Below are 21,099 nucleotides of genomic sequence, written 5' to 3'. Positions count from 1 at the left end.
TTTTATTTTTAATTTCAAAACATTCTTACTAATTGATTATATATTGCAGAACAAAAAATAACATGTGATAAATATATATTATTTGAAAATAAAATATGTTTATTATATCTTAATCATTGTTCTTAGCATATGTTTATTAGTAACTATATTTTAATGAACTCTTCACGTGCAAATAACTGATCATATCAAACTCTATTATTTAATAATTATTCCCAAATTAAATGCAACTTGAGTTTTCTAATCTCTTTGTAACCCTGTCGGATGGATAAGCATCTTAGAAGAATTCTGTTATTTCTTCGTGGAGATTGTAGAAGATAAAATAAATAAATAAATGAGAGGATAGCGTACCAGTCGGAGTACATTATTGAAATGCCATTGAAAATGATTAAAATATATAACAATTCAAGTTATTGTATAGATGGGTGTTTGACAAAATAACTTTAAACTCTTTCATATCTTTTTATTAATTCTTAAATTACTCTTTTTTAACTAGAGTTGGCATATGAGCCGGGAGGCTCATGAGCTCGTCCCGCCAGTCTGTCTCCTAATCTAGCCCAATTCGATTCAGTATTGTAGCAAATGGGTCGTGTTCGCTTAATCTTTTATGATTTATGACCCGACTCAACTTGTCTTAACTCATTTATTAAAAGGGTTGTGCTAGACTGTCATTTCCCATTGCCTCGCCTAGCCTGACCCGTCTCCCTGGCCCACGAAATGAGTGAGCTAAGTAGGAGGCGGGGTCCGACCCATTTTCCAACTTTATCTTTAACTTCAACCAAATTTAGCCAAGAAAATAGTATTAATTTGAAGAAGAAACAACAAAATTGATTTGGTTATTGTGGTAGACGACAAGAACAACAATATCACATTTGATCTGATCTGGTCTTGTGTTGTTTATTAGTCATTATAAATCAACACTTGCAGGTGGCTCACTGGCTTGTGATTCTGAGGGCCCAGTTTTTTCATTTTATGGCATATAATAATATTTTGCCATTATTGTCTGTGAACGTCTACAAAGTCCACAGCAATGTCCACGTCAAAGAGCTACAATCTTGATCGAATCCACCATCACTTGCAGCTTTCGCAATGGCCACCTCGTAAGTTCTCCAAGTTCTAGTATGGAGGAACTGATAGGGTCTGCTAATCAATTTGCTCCTTCTGCTTCTGAGTTTTTATGCTTAATCTTTTCAGATCGGTGAAAGAAGTTCCCCCCCCGACTTTGAATTCCAACTCCGAGCCACCTCCTGTCTTTGATGGCACTACCAGGTACGCCTGCAACGTGTTTGCGTAAATGGCTTAGTGATTGTCATTATAACTGGGTTGTTCCCCGATTTGGGTTTTGAGGGATCTTTATAATCCATCTCAAATGGCTGAATCTGGTCTGTTCTTGAAGGTTGTACATCGCTTACATATGCCCATTCGCACAGCGTGCGTGGATTGCTAGAAACTACAAGGTTCTATTCACTTATCTTCTCTTTTCTTCTCTTTGGAGGCTTTCTGTTATTGTTCCTATTCCGTTGACTGGATTTGCACCAGCAGGTTTTGATTTTGCCCAGTTTTTAAAATATAGTTTTGGAATTTGGATCTCACTATCGATTTTTTTCATTATTGTTATTTAAAATTTTAAATTCTTATTATCTTTTATTGACTTGTTCTTTAACCAACCTCCCAATATATCCATTTGTTAGCTTAACATTCTCTTTCTTCCTAAACATTAACAATAGATAAGGATAAGTCCCTCAAGGAAGCATAAATAAAGGACACTATGGTTATATAACTGTAGATGAGATCTGCAGATTCTGCACTCTTTGGAAAAGATCCCTCCTAGTTCTCTTCCTCAAAAACAATATATTTCATTTATTGTTCTTTGATTTGGCTTAGATGAGATCAATACATTTCAAGTCATTGCCTTTTTACATTATATATTTGGAGCATACAGGTGAAAGGAAGTTCGTAGGAGAGGTTCTACTCCACGAGAACCCTTGAATGCTGACAAATCCAGTGTATAAGGAGTCGTATCTACTCTTAGGAGAGTACATTCTGCATGCCTCGATCTTCATTTCAGGCTATATCTAAACTGACTGTTTTCTCCTTATCTTACTGTTATTATTTTAATTGTTTAGAAATAGCTTGCAATGAAGATTGAGGCACACATATTGTGCTCTCCTAAGGGGAGATACACCATCTTCAGCACCATATATGATTACATTCTCCTCCCAAGACACAATAATCTCTTTAGTGATTCTCATGCAGTAAGACCTCCCCTGCCAACTTCCTTTTGCCTGTATGCTGCAAATATATAATGCAAAAAAACCCGTGAATTGACAAGTATTGATCTCATGTCAGCCAAGATCAAAGAACAATAATCTTACTATCGTATAGTCCATTTTGGCCCAAGCTACAATTTCTGGTGGAAAAGCTTGGATGGATTGTGGAATCTCAATCTGTGAGACAATCAGAGTCAAATCCCCTTTTCAAACTCTGCTTTGATTGATATGCTGCTCTATTGTTACTTTTGTACTAGAAAGCAATCATTTTTACATCTTGTACTATGTTCAAGATAAAAAAAGTGTCATATTGGGAATATACTGAGAAAAATATCTCAGGTGAATTAATGAGCACTTCAATTGACGTTGAATCATAGCTGAAATAAAGACTGCATGAGAAAGAGGGAGAGAAGGTATTGGTAGTGAGGTGCCTGTGGAGGAATTGTCAAAAAGATACAACAAAAGAAAAAAATTGAAGGAGATGAGAGAGGGGGAGGCGAGCTGATGGTACCGGGTTGGTGTCACAGGGGTGCTTCACATCTTGCACTGCAGCATGGTCGGTGATAGGTGGTCATAGCAGAGCTGGCGGTAGTTATATGAGGATGTGCATTTGGAAAGAAAATATATTTGAGTGGAGTTGAGTGTGTGGAATTAGAGAGAGGGGATGGTGGTATCTCATAAGGTTCTCTTCTTATTTTTTGGTGAGATAGACTAAGTAGCATCTGCGTAATTTTATAATAGTGTGGGGTGCTTCTGCAATGTGGTATGAGAATTATATTTCAGTCTCCAGCATGCTTGGCTGATTATCTTTCTATCATGGATCCAGGGGTTGCAAGACAAGATCAAGTTGGTTGCCATTGACCTTCAAGACAGGCCAGCTTGGTACAAAGAGAAAGTTTACCCTGCTAATAAGGTTATATTCTCTGGATGTTTTGTGCTCTTTTTGAGCACCTTGGGCTATTTTTACAGATGGATTTGTTTTGATCAATGGTTACCCACAATTGGTATTACAATTTGATTGAGTTTAATGGGATTCTTCTATAATTTTATTATAGAATGAGATAGGAATTTTTAGGTACTCATAAATTATCTTCCTTCTCTTCACCAGTGAATCTTGTTGCCACACTTTTGGTTTTTTCCATTTTTATTTTTCTATGCTTATAGGTGCCTGCACTGGAACACAACAATCAAGTCCTTGGCGAGAGCCTTGATGTAGTCAAATATATAGACAGCAACTTTGAAGGGCCTGCGCTTTTACCTGATGTATGTAAGATGCCATTTTTTTAATTGTTTATTTAGTCTTTGCATATATATGTGTCAATATATATTTGTGCTTTTTATGCTGTGGTGCTCTTTATCTCTCCATTTTTCTTAACTTTGACAAGCCATGTTAAATTAATGTAGGATCCAGTCAAGTGTGAGTTTGCTGAAGAGTTGTTGTCCTACACTGACACAATGGTTGGCACAGTATTTTCTTCATTCAAAGGAGATCCAACAAAAGAAGCTGGTGAAAATCTAAACTTGCTATATTATGTGGTTTGTTATGTAAGAGATGATAATACTAAGTAATGTAAACCTAATTTTAACACTGTACTTGTTCATCAGTTAGCACTTTTGATTTCCTGGAAAATGCTCTTCATAAATTTGATGATGGACCTTTCTTCCTTGGTGAATTCAGTCTGGTACGTTACACTTACTATATTGTTTGGCGTTCCTTAATGCTGGATCTAGTGGAATTTGATTTTCTCTGGTCTAGTAGAATATGAAAGGTTCAAAAGCTTTAATTCGAAGCATGGTGGACAGTACCTCTATATCTTGTACAGAAGCAAACTTTTCAGAAAGCTTGTCTTGGCAAACAAGTAAATGAATGTTTGAAGTATCGCTAGGATTTTTCCTTCTGCTGATTAGTAAAACTTGTGACCTGCAGGTGGATATTGCTTATGTGACATTTATCGAAAGGTTTTATCTCTTTTTAAAAGATGCATGGAACTATGATCTCACATCAGGCAGGCCTAAACTAGCATCATGGTTTGAGGTACTTCAATGAATAAATTCACTCTTTTTGCATATATGAAATCTAATACATCAACAGCTTGCTGAGGGGCATATATCCAATTGCATTTGCATCTGCTTAATTCATATTCCAAGGACAAAGAATTTTACTGCTTTGGAGGTGTCTGAGCTGCATGGTTGGTACTGATCTCATGGTTGTGGATGGTTATACATTCAGTAAGTGCAGCCTTGCGGTTGTAGGTTTCATTGATTGTGATCTCTCAGACTTGGCTTTAGAAGAACTACAGTACTTGTAAAGAAGAAAATAAGATATTGGGAGTTTCAGTTTAGAAGAACTATAGTACTCACAAATCACTCTGATCCATGGTCTTTATCTTTTGTAAAGCCCTTGTAGGTTATTCTCATGCCCAAGAGTCTCCCACCAAGTTTTTGAGTCTCCCTCAACCTTTTATGCTAAAGACTTGTTCCTTTCCATCCACTCTCTTTATAGGAACCTCTATTGGTCTTCTTCTTATATGACCAAATCATCTTAATTGTGTATTTATCTATAGCAATAAAAAATTTCTTGCATGCAGTTTGTTTTTTGTGAATGAGATCACTCATTGAGAAGTAGGAAGCTTTAGGTGAACTTTTGACTGTTGCATAATTGAACTATTATACATGATGATTTCTGTGGTAGTTTTGGGCTTCCATGTCTTATTCCCTCGTGCAGGAGATGAACAAGATCGATGCTTATACTCAGACAAAGTACGATCCCCAAAAGCTTGTCGAGTACTTCAAGGGCAACTTTTTGGTAGTCCCTAACACCTTAATGATACATATTTGCTCTGCTTTCTGTTCTTCTGCAAGAGAAAGCTGTAAGTGCATTGACTCTTGAATCCGTGTCCCTCCCGTGCAGCCTCAGAAGTGAATATGGCAACTAGCTTGATGCCCCAAAACCCAATACTGAAAGGTTTCTGCCGCCGAGTTCTAGCTTTACCAGCAGATATGGATGTGTCAATGTCGAGTATCACAAATAAATAGCTCTTGTAATAAGATGAGCACTCCTGAGTGATTGATTATGTGGTGTTGTGAACTATTATGTATTTCAATTTGATACCCTTTTTGTCATTTTCAAGAAAGAAAGATGATTTCAAGCCGAATGACTATCTTTCTGTGAGTTTGGTGTCATTTAAATGATACATATATATCTTACATGGTTGTTGCACTTGCTGTATGGGAAATCCTGATACTTAGCCTACCACTGCAAGAGGTTTTGTTGTCAAAGTCCTGGCCATAGTTGCTGCTCCTTTTGGTTATCGCCCATCAAGTATATGCTAACCAAACTCGCTGCCCACAAATTACATGCATCCGAATACGAGCCACGAACAGTTTTGATCTCCCCATAAGCTTGAGAATAAATATTTTTTCATTTTCTTTTCATGTCGTTTCTATTTTTTAATTCTTTTTCGTATAACCTACATTTAAGAGATTTTAACTTTTTAATGCTGTAAAAATATTCAATCTAGAAGGATGTTGGCACAAAATATGTGCTCTAATTAATTGAACTTAATAATGATTTTTGTTGTTATTTTTAAATTTTAAAAATATATATATATATATATATTTTTAAATCATGTACCAACGCTCCCTACGCACCAGCCCCACAGCCCATAGAGGAGTAAATCAGGGACGTGCCCGTTGTGGCCGGGGCTCGAACATGGGACCACTGCTGAGGGCCCAATGAGCATCACCTCAGTTTTCACGTCTTCCTTTGCCACTGGCTACACCCCCGGGGGCGAAATTGAAACTCTTTTACTTACTTTTATATGATGACGGTTTTTACAATTAGTGAACATTATAGTGCTATTATTGCACTCATTCCACCTCCACCGCCAGCGCCACCGCCCCACCCCGTCTTCCCCAGTAAATCTCAGTCTTTAGAAATCAGAGCGATTCGGAGAACGCCGACTCAGACTTCTCTTGCCCATTATTGATCTTCATCCCTCTCTCTCTCTCTCTCTCTAATGGCGCTTCGAGCGGTGGCAAGGTGGAGGCGAATCCTGGGGCCCTCGGCCTTTTCCGACGCTTTCACAAATCCAAATCCATACAATAAAGCCAATGGCGGAATCATGTTAGCTGTGCGGTCAAATGCTCGGAGTTGTTGGAATGTCACAGCCTTACATAGGCCCTTCCGCGTCAAAACCACACACCGGAGTCGCTCAACATCGACCGTAGCTTCAGCGTGGGAACCTTCAATTCTGGTTGTGTTATATTTATATCTATCTGTTGTTTCTCAGATGAACTGATTGTTCATTGTTCCTTGTTCAATTTTCAGCTCCATGAAAGATGATCTCCCCCCAGTTCTGGATTCTTCTTCCGACCCGCCGCCCCTCTTTGATGGCACTACCAGGTTTCTTTTGAATCTAGGGTTATGTTTGCACAATCATTTCGTAGAATCATTGCAAAGCCTAAATTTGCGCTGTTCTTGAAGGTTGTATATTGCTTACATATGCCCCTTTGCGCAGCGTCCATGGATTGCCAGGAACTATAAGGTTTGTTTCCTTCTTTCATCTTATTTCCCTTTACTGGTCATCCCCTATCCCCCTTATGGATCGGTGTACTTCTTTCATCTTATGGATAAATGGAATCTGTCAGTAAAACCTAATGTAAATATGTAATTGCGAATAGGGGATATAGATATATATATATATATATAAAGAACACTTAAGCTCGTTAGAGTTGCGAGTTGTTGCCTATAAATAGCCACTCAGTTCAGATGTAAATGGACCATAACAATAGCTTGTGAGATGATGTAGTCAATTATTGTGCATGTGTGTCAGTGTGTTCCCACAGCCATATAAACAAAGTCCCCAGAGTATGTGTGATCAGTTATCTGGAGTACGTGGGATTGGGATACTTTGTAGTTTTATCTGTACAAAAAATTTGTTGGGAGGGTTTTGTAGTCTCTCTGTGCAAAAAAATACACACTAGTGGACTGGATTATCTCATTATGGTTGGATGGTGGATGTTGGAGTTGAGCTAATTCTTGTTAAATTTCTGATGTCTTGTTTTCTCAATTTTTGTGTGTGCTATGCTCAATCTGTTCCTAACATAGAACAAGGTTGGAACATGATTAGTCCAATCCAAGAAAATTTGGGTTGGTTAGTTTTGATCCACCATTTTAATTGTCTTGTATAAATTTAACTTGTTTCTTAAAGATTTTTCAAAGCTATAGTGCTAAATCCGAATGTCCTGCTATTGTAATGGCATCATCATCTATTGAATCATTCACAGCCTATGGTATTGATTTATATTTATTAGCTGGGAAAGGTAAAATTTTGTAGGAATATATCAGTGTAGCAGTGCTTGGTTCTCGAATTAGATCAGGTTCCATAGCACTAACCCAAGAATCAAATGGTTCATTCATTTCCAGGTTCTTCTACCTAGAATGGATTTGAACCAACTCAACTCAAGAGAAGGCTAAACATTTCTCTGTGGGTTATTCCATTATTTTGTGCTGCGTGAATTTTAGTTATGTTTTAATTATAAATGCTAAACTAAATACGTTTCAATGACACTTGTTTTAATAAATACAAGCTCTCTCTCTCTCTCTCTGTCTCATGAATTTTGCTGCTAACTTCTTTACATTGTGATTTTCCAATGATTGCTGGACATTTTCCTGACTCAGACAATATAGTCAAAAGTTAATTTATTTGAATGAGTTGACTGACTACTCTGCTCTCTTGTTGAATGTACAACCACCAACCACACCACCTTACATTGCCACCACAATTCATCATCATTTTATTACAAATGCTCATTCAAATTGCATATTAGCATTTTCTTTTTCGGTTTTTCCTAATACCAGTTGCCAATGTTAACAATCTTGGTGCTTCTAATAATGTGCAAATTATTATTGGTTCTTAAGTATAGTTTGTTAATTTGCACGACAGCATATCAAGCCATTGTCCCACTCTGTGGGGTTGTCAATATGAACCACTATAAAGGGGTAGTGTTTTACATGGTCCAGTAAATGAAAAGGTATCCATGACATTTTTGAGATGGGTGGAGGTGCTTCTACATTTGATAAAAACCTTAGGAGGTGCCAGCGTAATTTACTTCGTTAAAATTACATCAAACTGAGATGTATGTTTGAGCTGTTGGTTTGTTTGTAATACCTCTGAGATGTATGTTTGAGCTGTTGGTTTGTTTGGCCAATTGTTAAATATATTTTGGGTTGCAGGGGTTACAAGACAAGATCAAGTTGGTTGCTATTGACCTTCTAAACAAGCCTACTTGGTACAAGGAAAAAGTAAACCCCGAAAATAAGGTGATCTACTTGGCATTTGCACTTTGTGATCATCTTTGGGTATTTACTGATGGAGTTATTTTACTATTCCAGAACCTTAATAAAAAGTACGAAAGTTACTGAACCACTGACAAATTTTTCTTTATTTTCTTTTTTATTTCTCTGTTCATTTATTTTCTAGTAGGTGCCCTCACTGGAACACAACAATCAAGTAATAGGCGAGAGTCTTGATGTGGTTAAGTATTTAGAAAGCAACTTTGAAGGGCCTTCACTTTTACCTAATGTAAAATGCAAACTTGTCTGCCCTTTGTTTTACTGTTTTCTCTCTGGCTCCATATTTCAATGCATTGAGGAGCCATGCAAAAATATTGCAGGATCCAGTGAAGCATAAATTTGCTGAAGAGCTGTTATCATACTCTGACACGATGAGCAAAATTGTATTTTCTTCATTTAAAGGAGATCCAGTGAAAGAAGTTGGTGAGAATCTGAATTCCTTAGGTCCTGTAATTTTTTTTAAGATATGATAGTACATTTGTTATAAGTACAGTGCTATTTGGTCCTACAAAGTAGTCTGAATTGGTAGTCCTGCTACATGAAATGCCCTTTCGTTGGTTTTAGCAACTATTGTGGTTACTAAAACCAATTCAAAGGTATATCAGACATTTCATACAGTAGGACTACCAATGCAAATTTATCCTTGTTGTAAACATATGGGAACCTGCAACTTGTGCTGCAGGTAGCACTTTTGATCACTTGGAAGAGGCCCTTCATAAATTTGATGATGGACCTTTCTTCCTAGGACAATTCAGTCTGGTAAGTCCCACTAATTTTGTTTAATCTTCCTTAATGCTGCATTCAGTGAAATTCGGTGCAGTCCCATCTAGCATCTGGAAAATTAAAGCTTTAATTCACAAACAGATCAGATATATATGTTCTGTAGGCTGAGCTAACCTTTGATACCATTTGTTTTGAATCTTTTGATAAACAAGTAAAAGATGCATCAAGTCTTGTTATTTGAGATATTTCCTTTCTGCTCATGGGCAAATTTGTGGTCTACAGGTGGATATTGCCTACATTACACTTACTGAAAGGTTTTATCCCTTCTTACAAGAAGTGTGGAAGTATGATCTCACATCCGGCAGGCCTAAACTAGCGGCATGGATTGAGGTAGTTTGATGAATTAAATTTACTCTTTTTGGCTAGTGTGAAGTATAGTGCTTGAGATGTTTGAACAGTTGTTTAAAGGCCAAACTAATTTAACCAGTTTGAATGATTGTTTAAACTGCCCTGCTTGGATATGATGGGGTGTCCTAATGGGCCCTAGCGCACAATGGCCCCCCCCTGCTTTCTGAGGATCAGGAGAGGATTGTATTTGTATTGCAACCTTTTCCTTATTTCGTTTTAATGCATATTATAACTGGAGTTTCTCTTTCATGCACTTTTTGTTTTCCAAACGATCAAGAACTGTTCAGAAGTAGTTAGCTAAATCTGGGAATATTGCATTTGTTGTTGCCATGGTACTTAAAAGAGTTTTGAGAATTCACTTGTACAGGAGATGAACAAGATTGATGCTTATGCGCAGACAAAGCAAGATCCAAAAGTAATCGTTGAGATCTACAAGAATCTCTTTTTGGTAAAACCACCCTAATTCCTTAACTACAACATAATTGCTCTTGTTGGCTCCTCTCTCTTCTCTTCTCTTCTCTTGTCTTGCAAGAGAATTCATGCTAACCCTTTCTTCTTGCGTATTTTGCTCGCAGTCTCAGAAGTGAATGCAATGCAACAGCAGCTCGTTGAAGTTATGCACTACAAACTGGTTAGATTTTTCAAAATCAGGTAGTTGTTGTAGCAAGATCAATAGTCACAGTTGCTAGCCGATGTGAGTGAGGTTTTGTTTGAGGTGTGTCGAGAACACTATCTTGTAAGGCAGATTCTACCCTCAGAAATAATGTTCCAATGCAAAATGTTATGACTTTATGATGACTATTTTTTTAGAATACAACAGACATTTTGTATAAATGTGCACACATAATATAAATTTTTGAAGAAGAACGAAAGAGTGACTGTTGATTAGAATTTAGTTGAGTAAAGATTTCTTATTTTATCTGAGCAAACAAAGAGAAAAAGTTCTTAGTTGTCCAATTGCGAAAAATATTTTCTAATTTTAACTTTAATTTTACTCTAATATTTTGTATTTTAAAAAGTAATAGCATTCATTTCTTAAAAAAAGAAATCGTAATCTTTTAATGCTCATTCAATAAGTCTCGATTAATAAAAAAGATTAAGTCATGGTATTAATATTATTTAAATGATATATACTCATAAATAAAAATAATTAAAGAAGTAGAATATATATATATACACCCAATCCCAACAGATATGTAAAGTCATAATTAACTATTTTTAAGGAAAAGAAAAAGAAAAACACTGAATAGTGGAGCGTTCCAAGAGGAGCTGAGGATGAGACAAGTATCTACCTTCTTTCTTTCTTTCTAGCGCACGGGCACGGCCATGTATTCTTCCTTCTTTCCTTCCAACACTTCGTCACTGCTGACGATTTCTCGCCACCAGGATCGACTATAAAGCAAAGCGGCGTCTGAATCTACACAAATTTATCTAGACCTGCTGCCGCTGCTGCTCGGGATCGCTGAGAACGACGATCATGGCTTCCGCGTAATTCCTTTCGGCCTTTTTCTCTCCTTCTTGATATTATGCGTGTGTGTGGTGATCTGTGACGATTTAGCATTTTAGTCGCGTTGTTGGACGATGATTTGATTGTTTTATTTCCGAAATTTCAGTTGCCTGAAAGAATCTCGTCCCCCGGTTTTGGATTCTACATCCGAACCTCCTCCTCTCTTTGATGGCACTACCAGGTACGCGCCACTCATACGTACATACTTTTAAGAGAACACCAAAATTGGCTCTCCATCCATCTACAGACTCCTGATAAGAGTTGCCCGCGCATGGATTGTGCTTTTAAATTTTGTTTGCGTAGAAATCAAAATTTTGTCGTAGTAATTTTGTGAGCTCAAAAGTGTTAGAAAACTTAAATCTGGTCAGGCCAAAACGAAATAAAAATTAATTTTATTAGGTATTACATTTTTAGAAAATATAATTTATAAAACCAAAAACTAGACTGAAAAATACTTGTTGACGAAATTCCATTTCACCGTTAGGTTACTCGTTGTAAAATCCCCCACGTGTTGGATGTCGAGTCAGTTCATTCGAAACCACTTTAATCCAAGAGCGTCTCGAGAGAAGAAACAATTTTTTTTTGAAAATTTCTAACAAATTTGAATTTACATGTGTTATTGATTATAGGGTTTATGGTTCTATTTATAGAGCACCATTGAAAACCCCAAGTGCCATTGGACTGGGCTTAATATGCTAGCAAAAAGTCCGATCCAATTATTAATAATTAAATACTAAAATAATTATTTAATTATATTTATTTATCCAATAAATAATCATAATTAGTAATTCTAAAATTACTAATTTATCTTTCTTCTCTTTAAAAGTGATTTCTTATTGGGTGAGACTTCTTGAATTTACAATTAAATTGACAATGAGGTTAATTAATTATTAATTTTCGTAAATCATAAGTGACATCTAACAATATATTATGATTATCCAATTTAATGTGAAGCGGGTATAGTGAACCTTTTATTACGATACCACGCAATATGATCCCTCTATCATCCTATATCCCGACAAGATACAATATCATAGTCAATAGGTCAAATTTCTTAATCTCATCATATGACCAAATTCAAAATAAATCTTGACTAATGTGACACAATCTTATGGAACACACATTCCATGTCATATTATCTTGGCCAAGTATTTATCGTCGAGTGATTATTGGATCACATAGGATATCCTCCTTATAAATCTCAAGGTGATAGATTCTATGTCTGATGCACACATAACTCATACATCACTGAACTAGGCACATAGATACGTATGATCGTTCCTAATTAGAACAACCATATAGTATTGCTAATATTCTAATTCACCAATGCATAGATATCAATGCCATCTCAGGTTTAAGGATTAGTTGCACATCCGTAGCTAATATTGAATCATTGACTCGTGAGATAAAACCCATGCGATTCAATGTTAACAATCCCGTTTAATGAACTCGTTCTTATAATAAGCACCCACTAATCTTTCTTCTATATCTCATATAGAATGACACGAGACTCACCAACCTTACCTTAAGTATCTCATACTGAACAACGAGGAAGATGATGTGCTGGCTTTTACGAGTTGCTACTATCCAGGTTAGGAATTCTATGAGCAGGAACATGCTTATAGTATAACGAATCGTGGATTATCCATCACTCATATTCTTAATGCTTAAGAATTGTATTCATATCTTATTATACTAAAGGATATATGTTTATTAAATAATTTTTAAAGAATTACAAGATCGAATCTTTTTTGTGTCACTAGAATTGGTGTTAAGAGCTCATATCTAACAAAAAGCCTGTGGTTAGGCACAGTTTTGTGAATCCAATGCCCTTTTGATTGTTTTATTTTATTTGTTTTTTTTTTTTTTTTTTTTTTGGGGGGGGGGGGGTGTGGCGGCTTGGCAAGGACAAAATCCACTGCTTTTATTCAGACCGTATGGACTCAAGAAAAAAACTCTATTAACTATGCAGGGGTTGTTATTATTCTTTTTTTTTCTTTGTTTTGAATTATCATATCATTTCACATTTTTAGCACAACTCAGAATGTGTTTATTTTTTTTATTTCCTAGGTTGTATATGACTTACATGTGCCCCTTTGCACAACGAGTTTGGATTGCCAGGAACCTTAAGGTATCTTCCTTCCTTGTGTCCACCCCACCCAGAATGATGTACCTGTGATTTATAGTGGTAATAAGGGATGCTCCTCGATTTGTTGCTTCAAATAACAGATAAAATTTGTATGGCCATGGTTGCCTGTTTTGCATGATTGTTTTTTCTTTTCTTTTTTGTTAGCATTATCTTTACATGCTTCATTAAGGCTTTATATGTTGTTTTATATTCATTTCGCTATCATACAGTATTTTTCATGTTTTGGATTATAGTAGTCATCTCAAATCAACATTAGATTAGCTTTGCCACCCCCAATTCAATCTCTTTCATCAGGTACTCTTTTCCTTAAAATAACTTACTCTTCACCATTTAATTCTTGGGTTTTGTTTTTCATGGTCTTTCCTACATTTCTGATATTGACTTTAGACATTAAAATATTTGTCAAAGAACCCAAGGGAACAGGTTACACTACGTATCCTAACCTTTAGGTGTCAAATTTCATACCTTAATGCCCTTTGGTTCCTATATACAAGAACAAAGGAGATGTTCAAAACTGTGAAAATTATAGAGGAATTAAGTTAATGAGTCATACCATGAAACTCTGGGAGAGAGTAATAGAGCAGAGGCTCAGAAAGGAAACAAAGGTGTCAGAAAATCAGTTTGGTTTCATGCCTGGTAGGTCAACAATGGAAGCTATATATTTACTGAGGCGTCTAATGGAAAGGTATTGAGATCATCAGAAGGACCTACATATGGTGTTTATAGATCTAGAAAAGGCCTATGATAGGGTCCCTAGAGAAATATTATGGAGGGTTTTAGAGAAGAAAGGAGTCAAAATAGCCTATATACAAGCCCTTAAGGACATGTATCATGGTGTAGAGACAAGGGTCAGAACATGCGGAGGGGATACTGAACCATTTACAACTACAATAGGACTGCATCAAGGTTCTGCACTAAGTCCATATTTATTTGCCCTAGTAATGGATGAACTCACTAAAGATATTCAGACAGATGTGCCATGGTGTATGCTATTTGCAGACGACATAGTATTGGTGGATGAAACAAAAGAAGGAGTGAACACTAAGCTTGAGTTGTGGAGAAACAATTTAGAATCTAAGGGATTTAAATTAAGTAGAAAGAAAACAGAATATATGGAATGCAAATTTAGTAAAAATGCAAGAGTGGATGATATTATAATAAAATTAGAAGACCAAATCTTACAAAGAAAAGACTATTTTTGATATTTGGGATCAGTGATTCAAAAAGATGGAGAAATCCACGAGGATGTCGCACATAGAATTAAGGCAGGTTGGCTAAAATGGAGAAATGCGTCGGGGGTGTTATGTGATGGTAAAATCCCATTAAAATTGAAAGGAAAATTTTATAGGACAGCTATAAGACCAGTCTTGCTATATGGCTCAGAATGTTGGGCAGTCAAATACCAGCATGAGCAAAAGATGAGTGTAGCGGAGATGAGGATGTTAAGATGGATGTGTGGACATACAAGAAAGGATAAAATTAGAAATGAAGTTATTCGTAATAAGGTAGGAGTAGTGCCAATCGAGGAGAAGATGAGAGAGACTAGACTAAGATGGTTTGGTCATGTGAGAAGGAGACTAAGAGACGCTCCTGTGAGGAGAGTTGATGAAATGGAACAATTAGTCACAAAAAGAGGTAGATGTAGACCCAAGAAGACTTTGGGAAAGACATTAAAATTTGATATGAAATATATGGATCTAAATGAGGATATGACAAAAGACAGAAATACATGGAAGTCTAGAATTCATGTAGCCGACCCCACATAGTGGGATAAAGGCTGGATATGTTGTTGTTTATATCAGGCTTTATTCCTTATCCTGCTTCATCTCCAACTTCTTGGACATTCCTGCTCAATTAGCAGGATTCTTTTGTTCATCAAACTTTGCAGAGAATTAATATTTTTACAAGTTATGATAGGCCAAAAAAAATATTATTTTACACAGTGCTGAATTTAATTTAATTTAATTTTTGAACCTTTATATGTATTGTGATTTTATTTTCCCTATTTCTTATTCTCTTCAATATTTGGGATGCAGGGTTTACAAGACAAGATCAAATTGGTTCCCATTGACCTTAGAAACAGGCCTGCTTGGTACAGAGAGAAAGTTTACCCAGAAAATAAGGTTTTTCTTCCCCAATCTGTAAAATATAGCAGAGTTTATTAAGTATTGAAATTTATCCCTAGTGCCAGAACTTCTAAAATTGAATTTAAATATGGTATTGTTGATTTCTATGATAAACAGTAGCATTATAGTAGCAAAAAATGCAATGGTTTTGTTCCACAACTTTTTTAGATCTTTACCTTTGGCTATGTTAAATAAAATCAGGCCAAGTCAGAAATATTTACAGGATGTCATCTACAACCAATTTGTCTGGTGTGTGATACCTATTGTACGTTCATAAAGAAGTCAACAATGGTTATTTGGAGCTAATGCCTTAAGCACATTTACCTAATTGAGAATTTTCTTCATTTATCATTCAATAATGCAGTTTTTCCTTCTTCTTCTTTTAGGTGCCATCACTGGAGCATAACAACAAAGTCATTGGAGAGAGTTTAGATTTACTTAAATATTTAGACGAAAACTTTGAAGGGCCTGCACTTTTACCCAATGTAAGATGTGAACATGTACTTTGTACAACCCCCGCCCTCTTCCTTCCCTGTTGTGCCCGCTTTCCCTGCCCCTCCCCCTCTCCCTGATCTCAAACTTTGATGAGTAACAATGTGCCAATATTATAGGATCCTGGCAAAGAGCAGTTTGCTGAAGAATTGTTATCCTACAGTGGCAAGTTCAATGGAATTGTTTTTGCTTCTTTTAAAGGAGATCCAGTGAAAGAAGTTGGTGAGATTTTAAACTTACTGTGTTTGGGGTGGATTATCATGTGTAAATTTGTCCCTTTACTGAAACTTGACGACTTCTGTAATTTCTGGATCAGGTAGTGCTTTTGATTACCTTGAAAATGCTCTTCACAAATATGATGATGGACCTTTCTTCCTTGGCCAATTTAGTCTGGTTTATCTCATCTATTTTCTGTTTCCTTAATGCTGCATTTCGTGGAACTGGGTGCACTTTGCGAAGTGTTAAACTGGTTTGAAAACTTTAAACCATGTGTTCACATACAAACTTTTCAATATCTGTTTTTGGTTTCCCATTCATTGTGTACAGGTGGACATGGCCTATGCCCCATTCATTGAAAGGTTTCAACTTGTCTTACAAGATGTATGGAAGTATGACATCACGGCAGGACGACCTAAGCTAGCATCATGGATTGAAGTGAGTTAATGAACTACATGCATCTTTGCACAGATACAAAATCTTCCTACTTGAAAATAAGTTGCATTGTCTTTCATCTTGCATGTCCATCAGTTTTATGTGTAGAGATTGCTAGACCATATTTCTTTGTAGCTTAATTGTGCCAATCTTAAAGTTGCAAAAACCTGGAATGCACAAGGCTCAGCTAGGAGCATAGCAATTTGACGCAAGGACGTGGGTCCTCCCTGATTCAAACCTTAGCAGGGTGAGCATTCCAGTGATATGGGTAAAAGAGGATGTGGGATTTTAGTAAAACTTTATGAGTTATGGATTTAAATATCATACGTCTTTCCTTGAACTGAGCTCAAGAAGTCAAGAGAGTGGAGCTAATGGAATAAGTTTGTAGAAAAGAGGTAGAGGAAGATAAAAACAAATTGTAGGAAGCTCTTAGGTGTAACATGGATTATAAAGGGCATCCAGAAGATATGGTCATAAATAAATATGATTGGCGAGCTAAAATCGATATAGCAGATCTTGCAGAGTATGATTAAGGCTTGACGTGTTGTATTTTATTAATAAAACCATAACATGTAAGTTCAAAATTTATTACAATGTTGAGTCTCTTATTAGTGTTAGGTACTAACCCTGACATGTATAGCTTGAACCTATTTACTTAAGCTTGGTCGGGGGGAGTTGAGACAGAGTTGCCCAGTGCGCAACCCTTTACCATCCCAGCCTCAGTGGATTGGTTACTTTTTTGTGCATTGTCTTGATCAATGGAATGAAATTATCGCCTTAAAATGACAAATTTCCATCTTCTTGGGTCCTTGCACAGGAGGTGAACAAGATCGACGCTTACAAGCAGACAAAATATGATCCAGAAGAGCTTCTTAAGCACATAAAGAGCCGATATGTGGTAATTCTTCATTTCCCCTAACGAAATTGCGGAGGCAGTTGGATTTAATTTTAAGATAATCGATAACACTGCAATCTATATCTTCACTTCATAAGCAGGGGCAGCAGTGAGCATCAACACCTGTTTAGAAGCTGGAGCTTTGAGTTGAATAAAGACTTGGATCCTCGTATATCATCGTCTGTACTTTTGGAACTGGTAGAGCCATGGGTTAAATAAGAGGGCTCGACGCCTATTGTCAATATCTCTTTGTACTAAACTATGATATGTGGGGATTTATTTAATTTCTAGTTTTATGAAAATTTTTGGTCAGCATGCCTGTCCATCTTATTTTTCCTAGTGCAAAGTCATTGTGTTCTATGATGCTTTTATGTGTGTTATGCGGGTGGTGTTATTTGTTTACCTTTAAACTATAAGTATTACCTTTCAGGTTTACATGAGATAAACTCACTAAATTATTGCATTAATTTACAAATCACATGCACTAAGGAAGTAGATAGAATTGTGGGTATTAAGTTTTAGGGAGGAATTCATAATTAGGCAAAAACAAATGGACACAATTGATTTTAACCTTTTCATAGAAAAAAAAAAAAATTTACTCCCTCAAACAAATTATTTACACTTTATAGTCACTTTAAATGTAAGATTCCTAAACTACCCTTAATGAAATTTACAATGGAATACTCATATTACTCTTAACTTCATTTATGAAAATACACTTCTCTTTCAAATTATTTTTTTTCTTTCTCTATTCTCTTTCACCCCTAACTTATTTTTATAGTCCCTCAAGTTGCCCTTTACTCGAATCTTAATCCAAATCAGTTGCAAAACCAATTTCCTTGATCTAGTGGTTGTAATTAGGTTTCAACTATTGTTGTTCCACTTATATCTGCACGTAGTCCATTAAGGAATGATAATTTCGATATAAATAGTATGGCTGGTTTATTAGATAATGCTTCATACATAGATGATGATGATGATGATGGATGAGGCAGTCCGGAGTATCTAGAAGTATGATTTTGAAGTTCACAATTTGAGGACAACCTTTTACAAGAAAGTTAGATCGTTTCTAATGCAAAAAATTTTGCAATTGAAGTAACACGACCCGAAGTGTCAATCCCCTACCAATGTGATATATTTTACTATGACACATTCTTTAAAAGTAAACTGGAATTGAATTTGGCCCTTGGACACTATAGTATTGATGTGAAGATGGATTATCAAATTAGACATTAGTACACGATTTGATTTCAGTTTGGTTGCAAGGATACGACCTGCAAATTTCAGCTTCATGCAAGATGCATACCCGGTTGTTCATTTTAGCATGTGGTGAAGCATATATTGGGTCACATATGTACTTCGGACGTATACGATTCACATTTTCGAAGTATAAAATGCTATTGTCGTCAGAAATTTGTTCTCAAAAAAAGTGACGAGTCATGATTTTACACTTGAAATGCTAATGGGGGAACTGTCGGAGCAGTATGATGTGTAGATCATGTACACTAAAGTTTAGATGTATTTACAATATGCAAAGAGACTGTCTTATGAGAATGTGGATGAGCCATTTCAGCAGCTACCCTCTTATTTTTATATGTTAAAAGAAACAAACCTCAACAAATATCACGACAATCGAGACGATAAAAATAATTGATTCTTATATTCATTTTTTGTACTCAGAGCTTCTTTTTAGGGTTTTAGGTTTTACATAAGACTGGTTGTTACTATTGATGCCACCCATTTAAAATGTAAATACAAAGAGATGATTTTCATTGTTACTTGCAAAAATGTGGAGGAGATGATTTATTTCATCGCTTTTGGATTCGATGATGGAGAGTCAAACAGATCATGGATTTGGTTTCTTACTAAATTGAGACAGGCTATCGATGTGTTGGAAGATTTTGTTAGAACAGGTAGGTTCTATGGCACACACCAAGAGGGGGGGTGAATTGGTATAATTAAAAACTTGGTAGAAACTTGAAAACTTTTTGATACAGGTTGAAGTTTTAATGATTTAAAACGTGAAGCATATAAAATGACAAATGTGAATCAAGTGAGGAATTAAGGAATGCTTGGAAAGATAAAGATGATTTAAAGAACACAAGCACAAGAGAAGAACACAAATGATTTATAGTGGTTCGGCTTAACCCAAGCCTAATCCACTACCTTAGCTCCTCACTAAGGATTTTTCAAACCATCCACTAAACCCCCCTACTTAAACCAAGTAGGTCCTCTAGTCCGAGACTAGGAATTACAAAACCTCCCACTCAAATGGGCCCTCTAGTTATACAAGCTAGGAAAACAAGAAATATATAGTTGGAGAGAATCTAAGAGATGAATCTCTTAGTTACAATGTCTCTCAAAAATGATACAAGGCTTAAATGAATGTAAACAAATTAAGATCACAGCCTTGAAGAGAGAAAATTGAAGCAAAGTGAATGTAAATAGAAACGAGTGTAAAATGTAAGCTCAATTCAATTCATTCCCGTCCATTAGCCTTCTCTTGATCATCTATGACATGTATATATAAGTGTCCCACGAAGTTGAAGAGAAATATAGCCGTTTGGAGCCGTTGGGATTTGAAAAAATAGCCGTTGGAACTTTCTGCAAAAAGAAATAGTCGACAGAAGAAATATATAGTTGACTATTTTTACAACTAAAGCAAGAAATAGTCGACAGACAAAACGAATAGTCGACTATTTTATAACACGAAATTTCAATAGTCGACAGACACATTCCAATAGTCGACAGATGTTGAGATATGAAGAAATTTTTGAAACTTATGAACAAAAATAGTCGACAGATCAGAAGGCATAGTCGACTATTTTTACTCGATAGTCGACAGATGCTAAAATAGTCGACAGATGCTTAAATAGTCGACAGAACATTAAAAACAGTCGACTATTTTGAAGCATAGTCAACAGAATAATCCTGATAGTCGACTATTCTTTAGAAAAACTTGAATTTTCAAAACATCCTCATTCGATTCTTTAAAAACTCATTTTGATTATCTTTAAAGCAAGTTGAGATTATCAAAAGTATATTTTGAAACAAATCACTCTCAACAAGCAAGTTTTTCAAAACACTTTCAACCATATTCAATATTTCTTCTATAAGTTTTCATATCTTACTTCAAAACTTATATACTAAAAATTCATTTTCTCATTCATATAATCCACATGATAGAAATTGATTTTTATATAGACATTCATCAAAACCATTTCATTACTAAGAGATATTAGATATCAAAATACTAGGAGATAGTTTTCTAAAATGAACACTTTCTAAAATGAACACACTTTCAAAAACATGTTCTAGTTGGTCTTTTGCCTTAGAACAATTTTAGCTCTATGTTGACCAACGACTTCAAAGCTAATTTGAAAATCATTTTAGGAGATTCTTTTAAGACTAAAAACTTGACTTTGCAAATCTCTAACTAAAATAGAAAATCATAAATCTTTTTGGTTTTCATTTTAACAATGCACTTGAAATTGATTTTGTTGAAAACCACCACCTTGATTCA

General features: G+C 35.8%; 4 protein-coding genes across 8 annotated transcripts in view; all 4 read left to right on the top strand.

The window, feature by feature from the left end:
• The first annotated feature begins 951 nt into the window (after nucleotides 1-951).
• LOC127788434 (protein IN2-1 homolog B-like) lies at nucleotides 952-5,439 on the top strand. Of its 2 annotated transcripts, XM_052316685.1 has the most exons (10): nucleotides 952-1,097; nucleotides 1,192-1,266; nucleotides 1,394-1,454; nucleotides 3,094-3,180; nucleotides 3,432-3,530; nucleotides 3,672-3,774; nucleotides 3,873-3,949; nucleotides 4,195-4,302; nucleotides 4,993-5,073; nucleotides 5,179-5,439. In XM_052316685.1, exons 1-10 carry the CDS (start codon nucleotides 1,087-1,089, stop codon nucleotides 5,188-5,190), a joined length of 714 nt encoding a protein of 237 aa, XP_052172645.1. In that variant the 5' UTR covers nucleotides 952-1,086; the 3' UTR covers nucleotides 5,191-5,439. The 2 variants fall into 2 exon arrangements, with proteins under 2 accessions (XP_052172645.1, XP_052172644.1); XM_052316684.1 differs by lacking the exon at nucleotides 952-1,097 and having other exon boundaries at nucleotides 1,175-1,266.
• A 674-nt stretch (nucleotides 5,440-6,113) lies between these two features.
• LOC127788431 (glutathione S-transferase L3-like) lies at nucleotides 6,114-11,244 on the top strand. Of its 4 annotated transcripts, XR_008020390.1 has the most exons (11): nucleotides 6,115-6,504; nucleotides 6,598-6,672; nucleotides 6,754-6,814; nucleotides 8,506-8,592; nucleotides 8,756-8,854; nucleotides 8,946-9,048; nucleotides 9,308-9,384; nucleotides 9,631-9,738; nucleotides 10,124-10,204; nucleotides 10,332-10,407; nucleotides 11,143-11,244. XR_008020390.1 is itself a non-coding variant. In XM_052316679.1 (10 exons), exons 1-10 carry the CDS (start codon nucleotides 6,287-6,289, stop codon nucleotides 10,341-10,343), a joined length of 921 nt encoding a protein of 306 aa, XP_052172639.1. In that variant the 5' UTR covers nucleotides 6,115-6,286; the 3' UTR covers nucleotides 10,344-10,575. The 4 variants fall into 4 exon arrangements, 3 of the variants coding, with proteins under 3 accessions (XP_052172640.1, XP_052172639.1, XP_052172641.1); XM_052316679.1 differs by lacking the exon at nucleotides 11,143-11,244 and having other exon boundaries at nucleotides 10,332-10,575; XM_052316681.1 differs by lacking the exon at nucleotides 11,143-11,244 and having other exon boundaries at nucleotides 6,376-6,523; nucleotides 10,332-11,013.
• On the top strand, nucleotides 11,094-17,915 carry LOC127788436 (glutathione S-transferase L3-like). Its single transcript, XM_052316689.1, has 10 exons — nucleotides 11,094-11,244; nucleotides 11,370-11,444; nucleotides 13,334-13,394; nucleotides 15,449-15,535; nucleotides 15,925-16,023; nucleotides 16,150-16,252; nucleotides 16,347-16,423; nucleotides 16,577-16,684; nucleotides 17,499-17,579; nucleotides 17,678-17,915. Exons 1-10 carry the CDS (start codon nucleotides 11,234-11,236, stop codon nucleotides 17,687-17,689), a joined length of 714 nt encoding a protein of 237 aa, XP_052172649.1. The 5' UTR covers nucleotides 11,094-11,233; the 3' UTR covers nucleotides 17,690-17,915.
• The window catches only part of LOC127788435 (glutathione S-transferase L3-like), a 26,647-nt gene continuing 16,744 nt past the window's right edge, over nucleotides 11,197-21,099 (top strand). Inside the window, exon 1 of the mRNA XM_052316687.1 lies at nucleotides 11,197-11,244. Coding sequence (XP_052172647.1) covers nucleotides 11,234-11,244 — 11 coding nt within the window. The 5' untranslated portion in view covers nucleotides 11,197-11,233. The remainder of the gene's footprint in view (nucleotides 11,245-21,099) is intronic.

The sequence above is a fragment of the Diospyros lotus genome, chromosome 13 (assembly GCF_014633365.1).
Source record: "Diospyros lotus cultivar Yz01 chromosome 13, ASM1463336v1, whole genome shotgun sequence".
Classification (NCBI taxonomy): Eukaryota; Viridiplantae; Streptophyta; class Magnoliopsida; order Ericales; family Ebenaceae; genus Diospyros; species Diospyros lotus.
This window is presented reverse-complemented; position numbering and strand designations above follow the sequence as displayed.

Bases quoted from the DNA above. Each gene is read 5' to 3' on its own strand.
- LOC127788431 (XM_052316679.1), top strand. From the start codon at position 6,287: ATGGCGCTTCGAGCGGTGGCAAGGTGGAGGCGAATCCTGGGGCCCTCG. The intron at 6,815-8,505 runs GTTTGTTTCCTT...TTTGGGTTGCAG, and splicing joins GGATTGCCAGGAACTATAAG to GGGTTACAAGACAAGATCAA. The intron at 8,593-8,755 runs GTGATCTACTTG...ATTTTCTAGTAG, and splicing joins AAGTAAACCCCGAAAATAAG to GTGCCCTCACTGGAACACAA.
- LOC127788436 (XM_052316689.1), top strand. The intron at 13,395-15,448 runs GTATCTTCCTTC...TTTGGGATGCAG, and splicing joins GGATTGCCAGGAACCTTAAG to GGTTTACAAGACAAGATCAA. The intron at 16,253-16,346 runs GTGAGATTTTAA...TTTCTGGATCAG, and splicing joins AGATCCAGTGAAAGAAGTTG to GTAGTGCTTTTGATTACCTT.
- LOC127788434 (XM_052316684.1), top strand. From the start codon at position 1,175: ATGCTTAATCTTTTCAGATCGGTGAAAGAAGTTCCCCCCCCGACTTTG. The intron at 3,181-3,431 runs GTTATATTCTCT...CTATGCTTATAG, and splicing joins AAGTTTACCCTGCTAATAAG to GTGCCTGCACTGGAACACAA. The intron at 3,775-3,872 runs GTGAAAATCTAA...CTTGTTCATCAG, and splicing joins AGATCCAACAAAAGAAGCTG to TTAGCACTTTTGATTTCCTG.